Source organism: Haemorhous mexicanus, chromosome 5 (genome assembly GCF_027477595.1).
Source record: "Haemorhous mexicanus isolate bHaeMex1 chromosome 5, bHaeMex1.pri, whole genome shotgun sequence".
Lineage (NCBI taxonomy): Eukaryota > Metazoa > Chordata > Aves > Passeriformes > Fringillidae > Haemorhous > Haemorhous mexicanus.
This window is the reverse complement of record NC_082345.1, coordinates 56,063,758-56,080,359: the sequence shown is the minus strand read 5'-3', so window position 1 is coordinate 56,080,359 and position 16,602 is coordinate 56,063,758. Positions and strand designations below refer to the sequence as shown.

Here is a 16,602-nt window from a genome sequence, read left to right as displayed (position 1 = left end):
TAAAATTGTATTGGTGACACGGCTACCAATGTTCAAAGTTCAAAATAAATGTCCAAGATGCCAAGTTAAATTGCTATAACCCTACTATTTCAATATTCGTAGTGCAGTGTCATCAGTGAGAATGAAAGATCATCTTTGAGCCTGACTCCCACGTCTCCTGGGAGGTGGGGAATGTTAATTCTCTAAGTTGAATACTTCTCAGGCAAGTACAAGTCAGTAGGCTGTTGTGCAGAACTAGAGCTGACAGCTGTGTTCATTGCACTTTGTTACCCATGAGCTTTACAGTTTTATCCAAGTGCTCTCTACATAGGCTGAACATGGCTGGTAGAGATTATGCCTCTTCCACTGTGTGTCTAAAACACAGCAGAGCTCAGGATGTAGCTAAACTCAAGGTGAGAGCAGCTCTGGACATACACAATGACCTGTGTTTGGTTGTCTGACACAAAGGTTTCAAATGAGTCCTGCTGTACCTCAGAGTTAAGATGCTATTTGACACTCAGCTGTTTGAACTGTTCTCTGACGCTTAAGGTGTTTCCAGTTTATTAGCCAAAATGCAAATGCAACTGATGGAGTTTGAATTTGGTCTCATGTTGCTTTGGAAAAAGACTTATTGATTAAATCAATATCCATATTTTAAAAGAAGACGTTGTGTACAAGTTGATGGCCACAGATGGTAAGGTCTCTCCACGTCTGATTTGGAAAAAGTGTGAGACATCTTACTGTTGCACAGACTGTAATGTGACTTGGAACTTCATCTCAAGCCATCAGTCCTATCTCCATTAAGTGATGCTATCACAAGCCAAAGCTTCACAGACTGTTTTTGTGTTAGTACCATCACTATGCATTTTTTTCCTGTGATGATGTGCTTATTCCTGATATTACCTTACAGATTTTTCTTCAATGGCAAAAGTTGCTCCTTAAGCGTATGAAGACTGAATCTTACCCTTTCCTTTGGCAAAAACCAAGTATCACCTATTTAACACCCCGAGGTGCCTATAGAAGCGCACTAAGACAGCACAGGACTAAGCAGGACTCTGTAGAAACGTGTCTGGAGACACGTTTCTGCCACACACTGCACTGCACCGACGTCCGGCACCCGGTATTTGGCATAGACATCACACAATTCTCTTTAAGAACACGAGTTTTTCCTCCAAGTCTTCAAAACATTAATCTACGCTTTTCCTTGGTAGCTCTACTAGAACAACCGGTGGTTTGGTTCATTTTTTTTTACACTGTAATGGCGCAGACCAGGCTGAAGTGCGGCAGAAATGCCAGCTCCAGGGATGTTGGCTGCTCCCACGTGCGTCCGGGCACCGGTGCCCTAGGGCAGCGCTGCGCAGCACGGGCGTGCGCGGCGGTCAGCGCGGGCCTTTCTCCCCGCCGGGACAAAGACGGCGCCGGTTCCCGCCGCGCACTCCGCCCGGCGGGTCGGTCCCGTGGCAGGCGCTGCGCCTCAGCCCGCCCGGGGCTCCTCCCGTGTCCCGCCACAGCCCCGCGGGCCGGGCCGCCCCCGCCGCCCGGCACCTGTGCCGCCAGGCCGGGCAGCGGCGCCTGCGCACTGGGCGGGTTCTCGCCGCCAGGACCGCAGTCACTTCCTGCCCCCGTGCCCATCCGGCTCCGGGGTCAGCGGCCGCCGCTCTGGCGGGACAGGGGCGAATAAAGTTTAATTCGGGGAGGGGAAAGCCGCCCGTCCTCTCCAGGTAGGGCCGGCCCGCGGCACCCGCCCGTCGCGCCCGCCCCGTCCCGGCGTCGGCGCCCGCTGTCACCTGCGGCCGCGCGCCCCTCCCTCCCTCCCGCCCGGCCGCGTGTGGCGGGCGCGCTGCTGCCCCGGGCTGTCGGTAACGCGGATTTCCCCACGGGATCCCAGGGACGCCGTCCCACCGGCGGGGCTGCGGGACGAGGCTGCGAGGTGGGGATGGAACGCGGCGGGGCCGCCACGGAGGGGGCGCGGGTCCGTGCGGCCGGGCCGGGCTCGGCGGGGAGGGCGGCGGCCTGGGGCTCTCCCCGCCGGCCGAGGCGCAGGTGGCGGCGGGGCGGGAGCGGGGCCGTGCTCGCCGCGGCCGTTGCAGAGGGCGGCGTGAGACCTGCCGAAAACAATGGGACTTTCTCCTGCGCCAGGGGTGCCGCTGCCTCCGGCCTGCCCGGCCGTGCTGCCGTAGGAAGTGGGTGTGCGGGGACGGCGCGCTCCTCAGCCGCTTGTGCTTCGGCGGTGACTGCTAATTTGCTTATTTTAGCAGAAACGAGCTGCTGGATGTAGAAGGAAAGTAGGTCGTGCCCACGGAAAATGCCTCTAAGGGACAAGTGTTGTCAGACTGACCACCATCACCATGGATGCTGTGAACCAGGTATAGTGGTGTGTGATGCCTCGGCTGTTTTGCATGTCTTCTTCATTAAAAGCTTGCAGAAACTGTTGTGAGGATGCAAATGTATATCACTCTTTTATGCCTAGAGTGTCAGCTCTAGGCATAGAAAGGTCTCTGAATTTTGTTTGGAAATTTATTCTTTTTTGTATCCTTGAACTGTCACCTTAAAATCATTTCAGGAAGAGAATATTTTAGTTCCTGTTTGTGGGATAATCCTCAGGCCACCACATGGACGTTGTATGAAGTGAGCAGAGGAAGGCAAGAGCTTGTATAAAAGAACTCATCGTTTTGTTTCCAAAAAGTGCAGTGTCTTCAGGTTTTTTTTGTAAAACGGTGTTTCTGGCAATCATTTGCATTTGTTGTTTATATTTTTACTCTGTCTTCTCTGGTAAACTCTGGTGAAATTGAAAATCTTAGTCTCAGAGGAGAAAAACCCCACCTAGAACAGTTCTTTACATTCCATGACTGAGAGATGTGAAAGATTTCATCAGTGGAAGCTGTAATGAATGTTCTGAAAGTTCAGCCAACCTTTTAGATGCTTGTGAAGTTATTCTGCTTATTGTTATAATTAGTATTTTTAAAGGCAGTTTTGTTTCTTTTTTACTTGTTGGGGCATTTATTTGGATGCTTTCACTTACGTTTTTGAAAGAAAGGTGCTGTTTGGATACTTTCACTTCTGTTTTGAGAAGAAAGGCATCACTTTGGGGAATTTAGAGATGAAAATGTGAGCACAGTGACTTTGATTATGCCCCTTTAGTGAAATGTAATTTGAGAGTAGATATTGTTCAGTTAGAAGAAACATTTCTTTGTGTTGATGATGAAATGGTTTTGAGTTGTTCTAATGATTTAAAACCACAAAAATATTTTTCCTGCCTGACAAGTTAACAGTCATGTGTTAGGTCTGCTTCACCTGTGTTACTCCTGTTGCTGTCAGTTGGTGTTGTACATGCATATTAGGGGCTGTATACAAACCAAAAGGTTTTATTTTGAAGTGTAGGGATTAGGTTAGTAGAATAAAATATGCCATTGTGTTAGAGATCCCCAAATGATTAGCGGATTCGTCATGGTTGTTATGTGTTTGTGTTTATAATAGTGTATTATGGGACCAGGATAGTTGGGTGGAATGTTCATTCTGTTGTCCTTTTTTACAGTGCTTTGTTTTCTGATGTTCTTTTCAGCTAGAATTTATTTATAATCTTTTAGCTCAATGTTCCAGTCATAATTTGCTTAGTCTTTTTGCACTTATTATCTCTAAATAGTTTCATACTATGCCTTAACTGGCCTTTATTAAAAATAAATTTCTTAGAGATCTTAGTGCTACATTTAGAAATGAAAACCTTACAATGGGGTTAAAATCAAACCAAATGGTTAAGGTGGGAGTCAGTTGATGAAGTGCAAGGATGGCTGTTTAGTCAATAAGAAATATAAAATAAGACCTAACTAATGATTTTGCAAACATATGCTTCAAGAAGTGTTCTTATTCTTGTAAATTTGGGTTCCCTCTGGGCAAAGCTTAATTCCCATATCCATATACAGCAATGGAGTGCTGTTAATTTTCATGTACATAAATACTGCATATTGGAATTGCTAAAAATTTTGATTAATATATGTTTTAGTTTCAATAGCTTTTGGAAAGAATATGTGTCGGTGATGGAGAGAGATGGGGAAGACTGATTCAGTGATCAGAACCCAATATTATTGTGGGATACAAATGCTTCTACACTATTTCAGGGAGACTAGTAATGTGTACTACAATGATTAGGTTAAAATCACATGCACAAACTTATGCATATAACAACATCTCTTGCTTGCAGAGTTTAATGAGATTTTCTTTTTCCAGTAAACCCCTTTGATTTAATCTTCTTGCAATCTAGGTCTAATTTTCAAAGTTCCATTTGTTTTTGCCAAGGCATCTTGTTGTCAAATTTCTTATATTAACCAGGTCCAAAGTCCATCATCTCTCTTGTGTCCCCCAACATTCCACCATTTATGATATGGAAAGAAACATCAGAAATAAAGTAGTTCCTCAGCAGTTTATTTGAGCCTGAAGAGTTTATTGAATATAGCTTTCGTGGTTAAAAATACTGTGATAGGTTTTTCTGGTATATGCTATGTAGGTATGCTTGTGCTTTTTTCCTACTTTAAATTTGGCTACAGTGTTTAGGTGCATACTGGCAACATTGAAGTCGTGTAGTGTGCTGTGAAGTGTTTGGTAATGCTGGTAATGCAGTATTTGGTAATTCTCTTTTGTACTACTCTAATGTCATTTGGTTTTAACAATGGGAGTCAAGTAGATTGTTCTGGGGAATTACTTTAATTGATGGACATTTCTAGTGAGTTAATTTTGTTTTATATATTTATATGTTTCTATGTTTTTTTACATGTAGCTTTGAATACAGACAGAAAAAGTGATCAAAATGACAGCAAGCTGTCAGAAGGTATCATAGCTGGAAATTCGCTGTTGACTGTTTTTTAATGCAATATAAGTGAAAATTTTTGAGTAAGGCTACTTTTACTGTGGTCCTGGCTGTTCTTTTTAGCTAGTTTATTGTATGTATGGAAGATTCCTAGATTACAAAAATTACATTAGTGTTTTCTAATGGCTTATTATCCTTTTATGAATTTCAGTGCATTTGTTGGAACCTGGTGATCCTCCGTTATTGCAGCAGCCTCTGCAAACATCAAAATCTGGTATTCAACAAATCATTGAGTGTTTTCGATCAGGTAGGAAACCATGCCTGACCCTTAAGAAGTTCATTACCTTGTTAAAAGAGTTATGATTAGACAGTGTATTAAAATATCCAGCACCTGACTTTGTCCATATTTGCAAAATATTTGTAGATTTTTGGAATTAGGTATTCCTTTCAATTAGGGTTTTCATAGAAAGTAATGAAGATACAGATCTTGCTGTATAGTTATCCTTCAAAAACCTTAAAAATTAACTTTGTTGTTCTGCTTTGCGTCATTTCTGCTGCTATTATTAATGAGTTTATCATAAAACTCCTGAGGTGAAGAAAAAACTTATTCTTGAACGTCTTAAATTGCTTCATCATATTACTTTTAAGGTATTCCTTGATTGATTTTGGGAGTTGCAATACATAGCAATGAACAGCTAAGCATTTGGGGAGTCATGCCAGGGAAGATGCAGTGTTTTCAAGCTGTTTCTACACTTCTGATGGCAAACCAAACATTTTACTTTCACAACTTCTTTAGTGCTACTATCTATGTGTTTCTAGATTTTTTTCCTGTAGATCTTTTAAGTATGTGAAATGTGTCATGTGTAAAAACACCACTGCTGTGCAATGAGATGCATGTCTGGTCCAAGTCTTGTAAAATATTTAAGTTGTCCACTTGTATTTCAATTACTTAATACAAAAACAGGATGTGTGATTATTCATTTGTAACCTTTTTTAGTTTGATTGAGGCCTCAGAGATGCATGACAGGCTTCTTTTGCTTGAAGCAGATTAATGGAATATCTACTGGTAGTAGCACAAACTAGTTGCCAGTACTTCCAGATCATCCTCGCTGGCTGGTGTTAAATTGATAGTTTACTTTGATATCATCAGTCAGCTGTGTCAGAGAGGTTGGATAGAAGGCAAGAGGACTTAGACAAAGATTTTACTGGCTGGTTTTGAGCAAGCAACATTTCATTATGGAAAGAGAGTATTTGATTCTTGTGGTAAAGGAATAGAAATTTGTGACAGAGCATTGCACATAACTGTTTAAGTAATTTTATCAAAAGCTTCTGTCATTCAAAGCATTAAGAATAAAAAGTGAATTTGAATTTTTTTTTCCTAAAAGAAACTGCTTGCAAAAGGCATAAATTTTGGAATTTCTGATAGAGGTATTTATGACTGGTGTTCGCTACTGATTTGTTGTGACTTTGATGTTATTCAAGCATCAACATTTACACATATTAACAGAATTCGATAAGGTATCACCTGCATTACCATCACAATATACAATTAGATGTAACTACAAAATAGAGAAGACTTCATAAGGTTGTTTTTTTTTTTTTGCTGTTTCGAGAAGTTTCTGAATGTCTGCAGTTTATTTCAAAAGGACCAATAATTTTTCTTTACTATCATCTGTGAAAAGTTTCACAGATGCATAAGGATGATTTGAAGCCAGAATGACTATCATGTCATATAGTATGATCTCCAATGTGTCATAAATCCTTTAATTTCATCCAGTAATTCTTAAATCCAGTAATTTGTATTGGAAAAAACCATTTCAGTCCTGAACAGGGACTGAATATAACGGGAAAGAATGAGGAACCTGTATGTCCCTTGACTGGGTAGTAATGGAGAATTTTTTTTTTGAGAGTGAGGCTTGTGGCTAGGGCATGCATGAGCAGCATGGAATTTTATCTACATGGAGCATCTTCAGTTTTGTTCAGTTGGATTTTATTCATATGCAGAAATTCAAATGTAGGTGAGATCAGAGTAAACAACTTGCTTTTGGGAGGAACTCTGTACAGTTTTTATTTGTTGCTATATCTAAATATAGTAGTAAATATAGTTTGGTAGTCTCTTTGTAAAAATGCAGGTCAAATGAGGGTGAAGTTAGTAACACTCAAAGAAAGAGCAGAGAATATGGTTTGGGAAGGCATAGGAGGGGACAGAAACTGTGGTAGCCTCAGATGATCAAGTTTGGATGCTGTTTTTAAGGAACTGTTGAAGAAGACACTGTGCTTTGCTGAAACTCAGATTTAGAAAGCTTTGTAGTACTCTTATTGCACCAAGAAATAAGTTTTCTTGTTAAGGCCCATTTGTATTGAAGAACTATAGCCTATTATGAAATTTTTAATGTTTGAAAGATTTTAATTTAGAAAAGAATTCTGCAGTGTGTTTGATCTTTGAAAGGATTTCTTAAAAGAAATGTTATGAGATGACAGAACACTTGACCTTGTAGTTCAGCTTGCAGAATGTCTTGCCGCTGCTGTTTCATAGGTGTTTGGAATTATTTATTGATGGTCTAGGTCATTATATTTTTCATTGTTTGATTAGTTTTGAATAATTCTAAGAAGAATCAAGACACTGACTATTTTACCAATAGCTGAATTTGGTTAGTTAGTGCTCCTTTCTAATTTGGAGTGGGTAAGCATCATTTAATAATCTGTGGCTAAGTTTAGGCCTTACATTCATAATTTTCATGATATGAGAGATGAAGGACTGAGTTTGAAGAGTAAAAAAATGGCAGGAGCTGGAATACTTCAACAATGCTACATCTAGCTATCTTTGTATACAATGAGTGATAGTCTGGAAACCTGGCATATTTTATCACACTCTCTATGTTTTAATACAGGTCTTTCAGATTTAAATTGTATGTATTTTCCTTCCTTCAGGCTGAAAATATGCCTGCATTTCTACTATCTCACCTAAGCGTCGTCGTCTTGGACTTGGGTTAGATATCTAAGTGTAGTAACATTTCTTGACCTGTTAGTTATTCTCTTTAGTGCTATTCAATCCCTTAGTTTTTTGCCTTCCCAGGTGCCATTTCTATGTGAAATAGCTGTATGTGTCTTGTTTTCTTAGCACTGTAGGATAACCCTAAAGAAAAAATACTACAGGCTTCTTTAAATGCTCTAGGTGCTTCTTTCCTATTGGGCAATTGTATTGCAACAACCAAATACCATAGTAAGAACTCTTTCCTAATATTAGATGTTAGTTTTTATTGTAAATCATTGCACTTTCTCTGTAAATTGTAATGTGTGTAATCCTTGAAGGATTTTTTTTCATCCCAGTCTTGTCTTCATAGTGAAATTTGGAGCATGTATCATAAACTTTCAGTACAAATGAAGTAGCACTAGCAAAAGATAAAATGCTGTTGTAATTATTCAATGTTTCCAGTTTCATGGGATGATGTGAATGAAGAAATTAACAGAAAGCCTTCCATAAGTGTAATATTTATTTTATTACAGGAACGAAACAACTTAAACATATCTTGTTAAGAGATGTGGACACCATTTTTGAGTGCAAATTGTGCCGGAGTCTCTTCAGAGGATTACCAAATTTAATTACTCATAAAAAGTTTTATTGTCCTCCAAGTCTTCAAATGGATGATAGTAAGTTTTATTAATTTAAATGTTTCATAAAGCTTTGTGAAGTTGAAAAATTTATCTTTCATTGCCATTTTCAGAACATACCTGAAACAAAATGCAAAAAACCAAGGTGGATCTAAATTTCTGTAGTAATGTATGTGGATCACTTTTATGTTATTGAAAAGCTACAGCAATGACTTTATATGAATTAACAACCAAGAGCCGTGCCAAGATATGCCAATATCATAATTAGATAGCTAGTTTATACATCTAGTCTTTTAATTGTCACTCTTAACTCTTTTTATTCCTTCTTCCTCTTTTTCTTTCCCATCTGTCCTTTACTGTGAAAGATACCAAAAGTATGTCAAAGGACTGGGAAGCTGATCTCACAGAAGACAGTGACTCTTAACAGGGTGTTTCAGTTTTAGGCCATCATAGCTCTGATAGATTTCAGCTGGTCCTGTGAAGTGACCTGAGTCAATATCTTAATATTCTCCTGTACCTAGAGAATACAGTGCTTGTGTCATGGATGCAGTCTTTTAGTCAGTATGAAACACAGACTACAAGTTTACCCTTTTATTTAAGGATCTTGAATAATTCTGTCTCTTTTCCCCTGCTTCACTTCACTGTATGCTGCTTTAACATATCCTATGTGATCATGCCTAGCCCAACATCTTTATTGTGGAAAAGAGGCTTTATTATTAAAAAAAGTTACTTAAATAATGAGGAAAAAGCTAAGAACTAATTTTTTTATGGAAAAAAGAAATTTATTACAGTCTCATGCCAGTGATGACTTTTTGTTAATCTGAGTAAAGTTGATTAATTTGGAAATGTGTCAGCATTTAAAAGTGTTGGTAAAGCTAGTTATCTTGATCTCTTCACTAGATCAGTATAGGTGCAATGAGGATTTTTCTTTCCTGATTAATGCCTTCCTGCCTCAGTATTTCAAATATTAGGAAGAGATATACTTTGATGATTCTTTTCGCACATGGTATCAGCTGAAAGGAGAAGGTGAAAAGGCTGGTACTGTCACCTTCCTTAAATGAGCTTGCTTGGCCAGTTAGAGAGTCACAGAGCTTCTCTGTGACAAGGGGTGACTTGTAGCTTCAAAGCAAGGTTAGAAGTGCATGTGACTTTAGATGTAATAGTTTCTAAGCAAAGTAAGGTTACCCTGAGGAAAGACTTCATATCCAGCTCCTGGCATTCTAGCCATCATTTAACTTTCTGATTAACTTTCATATGTTAATATGAAATAACATGCAACTAACATACAAATAAAATAACTTCCACTGTTCACTATGAGAGGTGCAAATAAAAGGAATAATGCTACACACTCTGAATAAAACTGTATAAATACCTGTGCTTTATATAAAATTGAGTATAGTTATTGAACTAAGTGGGAGTTTTTTCAAAATATAAAAGAGAGTGAACAAGAGGCAGGAATCAAAGTTCAGCACACCATGGTGAAAAATCCATGCACTCAATATAGTCATGAAGTAGTCTTAAAAGGTGCTATAAAATAGGAAAAACTTTTTACTCTTGGTAAAAGCTATATAGATAGGCTCATTTAAAACTGACTGTAAAAGCTGCTAAAAATTCAGTGTTAAAAAATGGGTTTGGAGCTACAAAATGCCTATTTTTTGTACTGGCACTTTGCATGTATTTCTGGGTGTGTGGAAGGAATAACTCTGACTGCGGGTTTTTAATTAGCTGTTACCAGGACTCACATCTTTAAAATTATCCACAGTAATTTGAGCTGTGTCATATCGGTGCCTTACCTTTTTGCTGTAGGACCCCAGCTTCCTAGTTGTGCCATTGTGGATGCTTTGAGTGTCACACTGGGAACTAGAGCACTGAACTAATTTGGCATTTAAAGGGAGAATATCACTGAGACCTGTAAAATATTATCTACTTATATCTTCATGCAATGCTCAGGTCACACAGATGTTTCATCCTTTGGTAAAGATTCACAGAGGTTCAGAATTCACAGAGAAGGGCTTATTTCCAGAATTAGGTTCCTTTATTATGAGTGCCTGTATCCCACAGTAGGAAAATCGGTTTTTAATGATACTTCAGGCTTAGTTGCACACCTGCAGAACAAGCTCAGTCGAATGATGTTATTCTTCCAATTGATACAGTTTTTTAAAGACCAGCTTAATTCCAGTCATACAAATTTTTAGTTCGGGTGGATTTCACATTAGCACACCAGGAGGGTTATTTCCGATGCTGGCTTTTAATAAAAAGGTAACTTGCAATGATTACTCAAAGCCTTTGAGTGTTCAGAGAGTACGAAAGAGGATTTGTGGAAATTTGTAGACTTAATTCATGTAGTGGTTAAAAGCTACTTTGAAATTTAATGATTTGGTAATTTCCAATTATTTAAAAAATACCTTCTCCTCTTTTCACAGACCTCCCAGATACAAAAGATAAGCAGAGTCAAGCCATAAATGACCTTCTTGAAGCAATCTATCCAAGGGTAGATAAGCAAGAATATATAATTACGTTGGAACCTATAGAAACGAATCAAAATGCTGTATTTCAATATGTGTCAAGGACTGATAGCCCAGATGAGAACACAGAAGGTAGCCATACCCCTGATCAAGCTCCAGTACAGATCCAGGAACCCAGCACTGAGCAACCCAAGTCTGTTTCAGCTCCAGCCCCAGTCCCAGCTGGGGATACTGTAGAATTACCTCCTGCTGATCCTGTCACAAACAAGAACACTCCTGAAGAACAGCCTCCAGCGGTAAGTCCTGACTTGGACTCTCTGGATAATTCTGATTATGGCCACCAGTTGATTTGTTGCCTCTGTAGGAAGGAATTTCATTCAAGACGCAGTGTACGGCGGCACATTCGAAAAGTACACAAAAAAAAGATGGAAGAGCTAAAGAAGTATATAGAAACAAAAAAGAAAGCAAACCAGTGCTCTGCAAGAGGACGAAATAAGAATGTTCTTGTCACGTTAGGTAGAAGTTGTCCTGTGTGTTATAAATCATTTGCCACAAAAGCCAATGTAAGGAGGCATTTTGATGAAGTTCATAGAGGATTAAGAAGGGATTCCATTACTCCTGATATAGCTACAAAGCCTGGGCAACCTTTGTTCTTGGATACAGTTTCTGCTAAAAAATCTCTTAAGACCAGAAAACAAAAGTCGTCTTCAAAGGCTGAATACAATTTAAGTGCATGCAAATGCCTTCTGTGTAAGAGGAAATATAGTTCACAGATAATGCTGAAAAGGCATATGCAAATTGTTCACAAGATAAGTCTCTCTGGAAAGAACTCTAAAAGAGAGAAAGGACCCAACAATACTACCAATGGCACAGAAATACAAGTTGAACCAGCAGATTCTGTAGAACCTTCACCCCCTTCCATTGTGCTTTCTCCACAGAATGAATTAAAGGGAACAAATCATTCAAATGAGAAAAAGAACGCACCATCAGCACAGAAGAATAAGGTTAAACAGGACCCTGAAAACCCTAAATCAACCTCTAAATCAACCTGCAAATCAACCACTAAATCAACCCCTAAATCAACCAATGCATCTGCTGCAGGTGGCCAGCAAAAAGCCAAGAAGCCAAAACTTTCAGCTGGCTTTGACTTCAAGCAGCTTTACTGTAAACTCTGTAAGCGCCAATTTACGTCTAAACAGAATTTAACAAAGCACATTGAACTACACACAGATGGAAATAATATTTATGTTAAATACTACAGGTGTCCACTGTGCTCTTACGAAACGCGTCGCAAGCGGGATGTGATCCGACACATAACCGTGGTTCACAAAAAGTCGCCGCGCTACCTTGGGAAAATAACGGCAAGTTTAGAAATAAGAGCAATAAAGAAGCCAATTGATCTTGTTCTAAATAAGGTGACAAAAAGAGGCTCTCAGAAGGATGAAACAAAACAGATCGGTTCAAAACAGGATGTCACCTCTAATTCTCCCAATAAAAAGTATGAAGGAGCTGATGTTGGCATTGAAGTAAAAGTAACAAAAAACTTTTCTCTGCACCGATGCAATAAATGTGGGAAAGCATTTGCCAGAAAAGCTTTTCTAGAACATCATAAGAAAACCCACAAAGCAAACGTATCTCATTCACCTGAAGAAAGTAAAACCAAAGGCAGAAGTACAAGATCTAAAGCTGTTGTCTGGTGAGGAAAAAGAAAAAGTGTTTTCTCTTTTTTAAAAAAGGACAAAAACAAAAACCCAACAATACCACTGCATTTCTTTTGCTGTTGTTGATTTATTGCTGAAAACATATTTTCCCATATATTTTAGGGTTTAGTGGTTTAAATGCAAAAGTAGATGTCAAATTTGTTTCTTTTTGTTTTAGCATTTTGGAAAAGAGTTAAAATCTAAATTTTTCATTGTAGAAAGATGGAATGTAGATTAAACTGTACTAAGTCAGCTCTTTAAACTGTCTTAAGGCATCTGCTCTAATAAAGCTAATATAAGTACATTTTTAAAATAGTAATTTTTTAAAATTAACGGTAATTTTCTTTGGTTTGAATAACGTAACTCATTTAATTAACTTTGCTGTGACCACTTGAATAAGTACTAAAAGTACTAAAGTAAAAGCTGATAAGAGAAAAAATCTCTATGAACTTACTGGAATTAGCATTTGTGAATTTAAATTTTTATTTTGATGTGTATTGCCAGCACACTGTCAACAAAAGTGCATAGAACACATTTTTTTAATGTAATTTGGTTCCTTAGTTGCTTTGATTTAAACTCATTAAGGGTTAGGTGTCTGCAAATACCTTTGAAGTCATCAAATTTAGAATTCCATTCTTTTAATGCATATTTATATAAGCCCAGGTTTGGAGACTTATGGTCATTTAGATTTTTAAATTGTTCAAATCTAATCAAAGTTTTTGCTTTAAGGATCAATATGTATTGAAGTCTGCCCTAGAATTTTCTAAACTCTTGCTTATGTGGTGCTCTCGGAATTTTTTATGCTTGGAGGGGTTGTATTTGTAGCTACTCAGTTTTCCATAGGCCTTGCCATGGCCTATGTTTAGAGGACCTATTAAAAAAGAAAATATTTGTGTGCAGTCACTTTGTATTTCAAACTGACCAACTGATGGCTGAAGGTTGGGGATTGTACAAAAGTATGATGAAGAGAGACTGTAGTGATAATTTTAGGAGTTTTAACCATCCTTATAAAGAATCATCTTTCTAGCATATTTGGCAAAAAGAAAGCAAAATATATGTGCCTTGTTCTATGTTTCACCTCTGAAATGCTGTTTGCTGGGAGATGATTCGCATGAGTTCAGCTTTCACAGTGAATAACCACCTAGTTATATTAAATTGTGATGTGGTGCTTTCATGACTTTCTAATAAATCCTGACCAAATTAGGCAGAACTTCAAAAATGAACCAAGTTGAACCCTGAATTATGCTGAATTCTAGAGGGGGAGTGACTTATGCATTTTGAATAAGAATTAAAAATTTAACCTTGTAAATTATTTATCTTGTGTAGTTTAAAAGAGAATTATATGGGTGAACTCAAAGTATTAATTTATTCCCATTTCTCTTCAGATAGGTTCGAGTGATGTTCGGAAAGTTTGAAGTTCATTTGAACGGAAAAGACTTTAGTTTGTTTGTGGAACTGCTAATTCTTGCTAATGGTACTATAAGGAAGAAATACTTTCATAAGCTGTTTTTTTTTTTTTCTTACAATATTAATAATCATTCTGACTGCTTGTAGGACAGTACCACTTCCCAAAACACTGAAGTAGTTGAAGTAAAATCCACATGGTTCTAAATTAGCAGTTGTCTCTATGTAGTTGTAGTTTGACCCAGTATAGAACAAACTTCCTGAAATTGAAAAACAGTATACCAGAGAGAAGTTAATGAGCAGCAGCTTTGGAAGAAGGTGGATTTTCCTCATTTAGAAAATCTTCAGAAAACTCATGCATACTGGTCCTCCCTGGCAGTGCTAATTGATGGACAGCTCAAACTTTGATGTGATAGCCTACTTTGGCAAATGTTGTATTATATACTGTTTTAAGTTTATTACAAATGAATGTATAAGAGCAAACAATGTAGTGTTTATTGGCTGAATTCTACTAATTTTTAGATTTTGCCATAAATTCAGTTTGTTCATGTTGAGTAATTTCCCAGTTCAAGGACATTCTGAATTTCACTGTGCTGAAGTTTCTTCAAAGACCTCCACTTTGTTTCCATATGTGGTTCACAGGAAAACTTTGTAAACATCTAGAAAGTTTACAAGAATATCCACATTCCTCTATTCTTTAATTTTTAAAAAAATTATACACAAGCACTTTAATGATAGTTGCAGTTTATTTTTTCAGTTTATTTTTGAAAGATCAACACACTAATGTTAATATGAAGGTAGTGAATATTTGCTGATGTATTATAGACAATCTGTGCACAACCACTTATAATGTTAGCTTATTTCATTAAATATTAATAAAAAGGGAGGATAGTTTGGGAGAAACTCAAAATATATTTTCTCTCAAAATCATAAATGACCACTATGGGTAACACTTGACTTTGTGTAATTGGAAAATGTTTAGATACCCTTTTTTAACCTTTTAATCAAGATTGTAGTAAAACAGTTGCATGCCTACCATTATGAAGTTCTTGGCAGGTTTCATGCAATCATGGGTTTTGTTTTGGTTTTTTTGTTGTTGTTTGGGTTTTTGTGTTTTTTTTTGTTGTTTATTTTTATCTTTTAGAAAATATTTCGTTTAGTGATTTGTGTCAAATTGCTACAATTTGAAAGGTATTGTACATCAGAAGAAATACCATGTTTTTTATATTGGTTCACTCCCTTACTTAGGGAGGTGCCTCATGTTCATATATACTTTTTTTGTATAAAATATATCTAAATGTTGATCACAAGATCAGGAGTAAAAATGCTTTTATGGATAGAGAACTATTTGGCCCTGTTAGTGCATTGCACTAAAAATACTGTGAATGGGAACTAAGATTGTAGCTTTGCTCAAAATGTTCTATATTGAATGTACATGCTTTTGTTTTGGATAAATGTACTGTATTTGATGGAAAATAAAGCAGACTGGAAATGATTTTTAAGTGGGCATAAAAAATGATGTTGTGTTTGTAAACTTGGGATGTCTGTCACTGCACAGTCAGAAATTACATTGTTTGCATTTTGTAAAGTTTTTTTTGTTGATCATTGAAGCTAGTTCTTTGTAATATTCTGTTGTAATAAATGGGTCTTTTTTTAATTAAAAATTTGGCACTTGTGGAGTGAACACTTCACACTGGTTGTCAACCGTTGCTGTATTTTTGGCAAACACTGCTTATCTTGGCCTTTTGTTCCTTGTAAAGGGATCTCTTGTTGTTACCCTTTCAGAAGAAAATACTGAAGAAGACAGGCTATGATAATACTGGTATTTTTTGTTCAGATGCTTTCCTGCCTTTTCAGTCTAAGGCAACTTGGATGTACCTGGTCTGTGTTCTCAGCACAAGCCTCTCCAGTGCTAGCTGGTTCAGCTCTCTTGGCTGAGCTGGATTTGCTCTTTCACATTACTTATATGCTTTGAGCCTGACAGTCATGTCCTTTATTAGGGGCAAAACAGTCTGCTTTGATGATCTTCCACAGCTGTTGATGTTATCTGAAAGAGCTGAGTAGGCTCAGTGGCAGAGCAGAAACCAAAAAGTGCAGTCCAAGGTTTGCAGCAGATCTTGTGTGTACACGTGCTTACATTTTTTTCATTCTGTTGCTCAGATGTTTTCTTCTTCAGGATGTTGTGGTTTTATAGTTCTCAGCTTGTGACTTTCTGCAGCAAACAAAGGGATTTTTTGAAGTTACTGTCTTGTGGCAAGGCAGGTGGGGTGAATCTTAGACTGAAATGGATGTGTAAATTGTAATCAGCTTCCTTCACAACATCTAACACATCTAAATTTCAACTGCTACTCTCTGAAGAAACAAGTCTAAAATGGACACATCATCCTTTCAGTGTGTAAAGCTGCATTTTCTATCAAAAATACATTCATGATACGGACAGATAAGGAGATCAATAATTTGTCTGAGGTATAAAAGTGTTAATGGTTTTCCAAATTAAGTGAGAGATTTCTCTGCATGGTGTCAGACTGTAGTACATTAGGTGGTGGCTGGGTTGCCAAGGCTTAGGATCGGGTGTCTGTGCTGTTTCAGAGTGCCTCCCATTAGTATAAAGGAGGAAAACAAGGTGCATGACTGTTGACCT

General features: G+C 37.9%; 1 protein-coding gene across 6 annotated transcripts; it reads left to right on the top strand.

The window, feature by feature from the left end:
- Positions 1-1,583: 1,583 nt before the first annotated feature.
- ZNF800 (zinc finger protein 800) lies at positions 1,584-15,652 on the top strand. Of its 6 annotated transcripts, none has more exons than XM_059847227.1 (6): positions 1,749-1,909; positions 2,235-2,345; positions 4,992-5,087; positions 8,288-8,431; positions 10,816-11,153; positions 11,796-15,652. In XM_059847227.1, the coding sequence occupies exons 2-6, from the start codon at positions 2,285-2,287 to the stop codon at positions 12,555-12,557; spliced, it is 1,401 nt and encodes a 466-aa protein (XP_059703210.1). In that variant the 5' UTR covers positions 1,749-1,909; positions 2,235-2,284; the 3' UTR covers positions 12,558-15,652. The 6 variants fall into 6 exon arrangements, with proteins under 6 accessions (XP_059703208.1, XP_059703207.1, XP_059703210.1 ...); XM_059847226.1 differs by having other exon boundaries at positions 10,816-12,553; positions 13,943-15,652; XM_059847225.1 differs by lacking the exon at positions 1,749-1,909 and adding an exon at positions 1,584-1,700 and having other exon boundaries at positions 2,238-2,345; positions 10,816-15,652.
- Positions 15,653-16,602: the final 950 nt, after the last annotated feature.

Coding starts and splice junctions, on each gene's coding strand:
- ZNF800 (XM_059847225.1), top strand. CDS start 2,285: ATGCCTCTAAGGGACAAGTGTTGTCAGACTGACCACCATCACCATGGA. Junction 2,346..4,991: donor CCATGGATGCTGTGAACCAG/GTATAGTGGTGT, acceptor TATGAATTTCAG/TGCATTTGTTGGAACCTGGT. Junction 5,088..8,287: donor CATTGAGTGTTTTCGATCAG/GTAGGAAACCAT, acceptor ATTTTATTACAG/GAACGAAACAACTTAAACAT.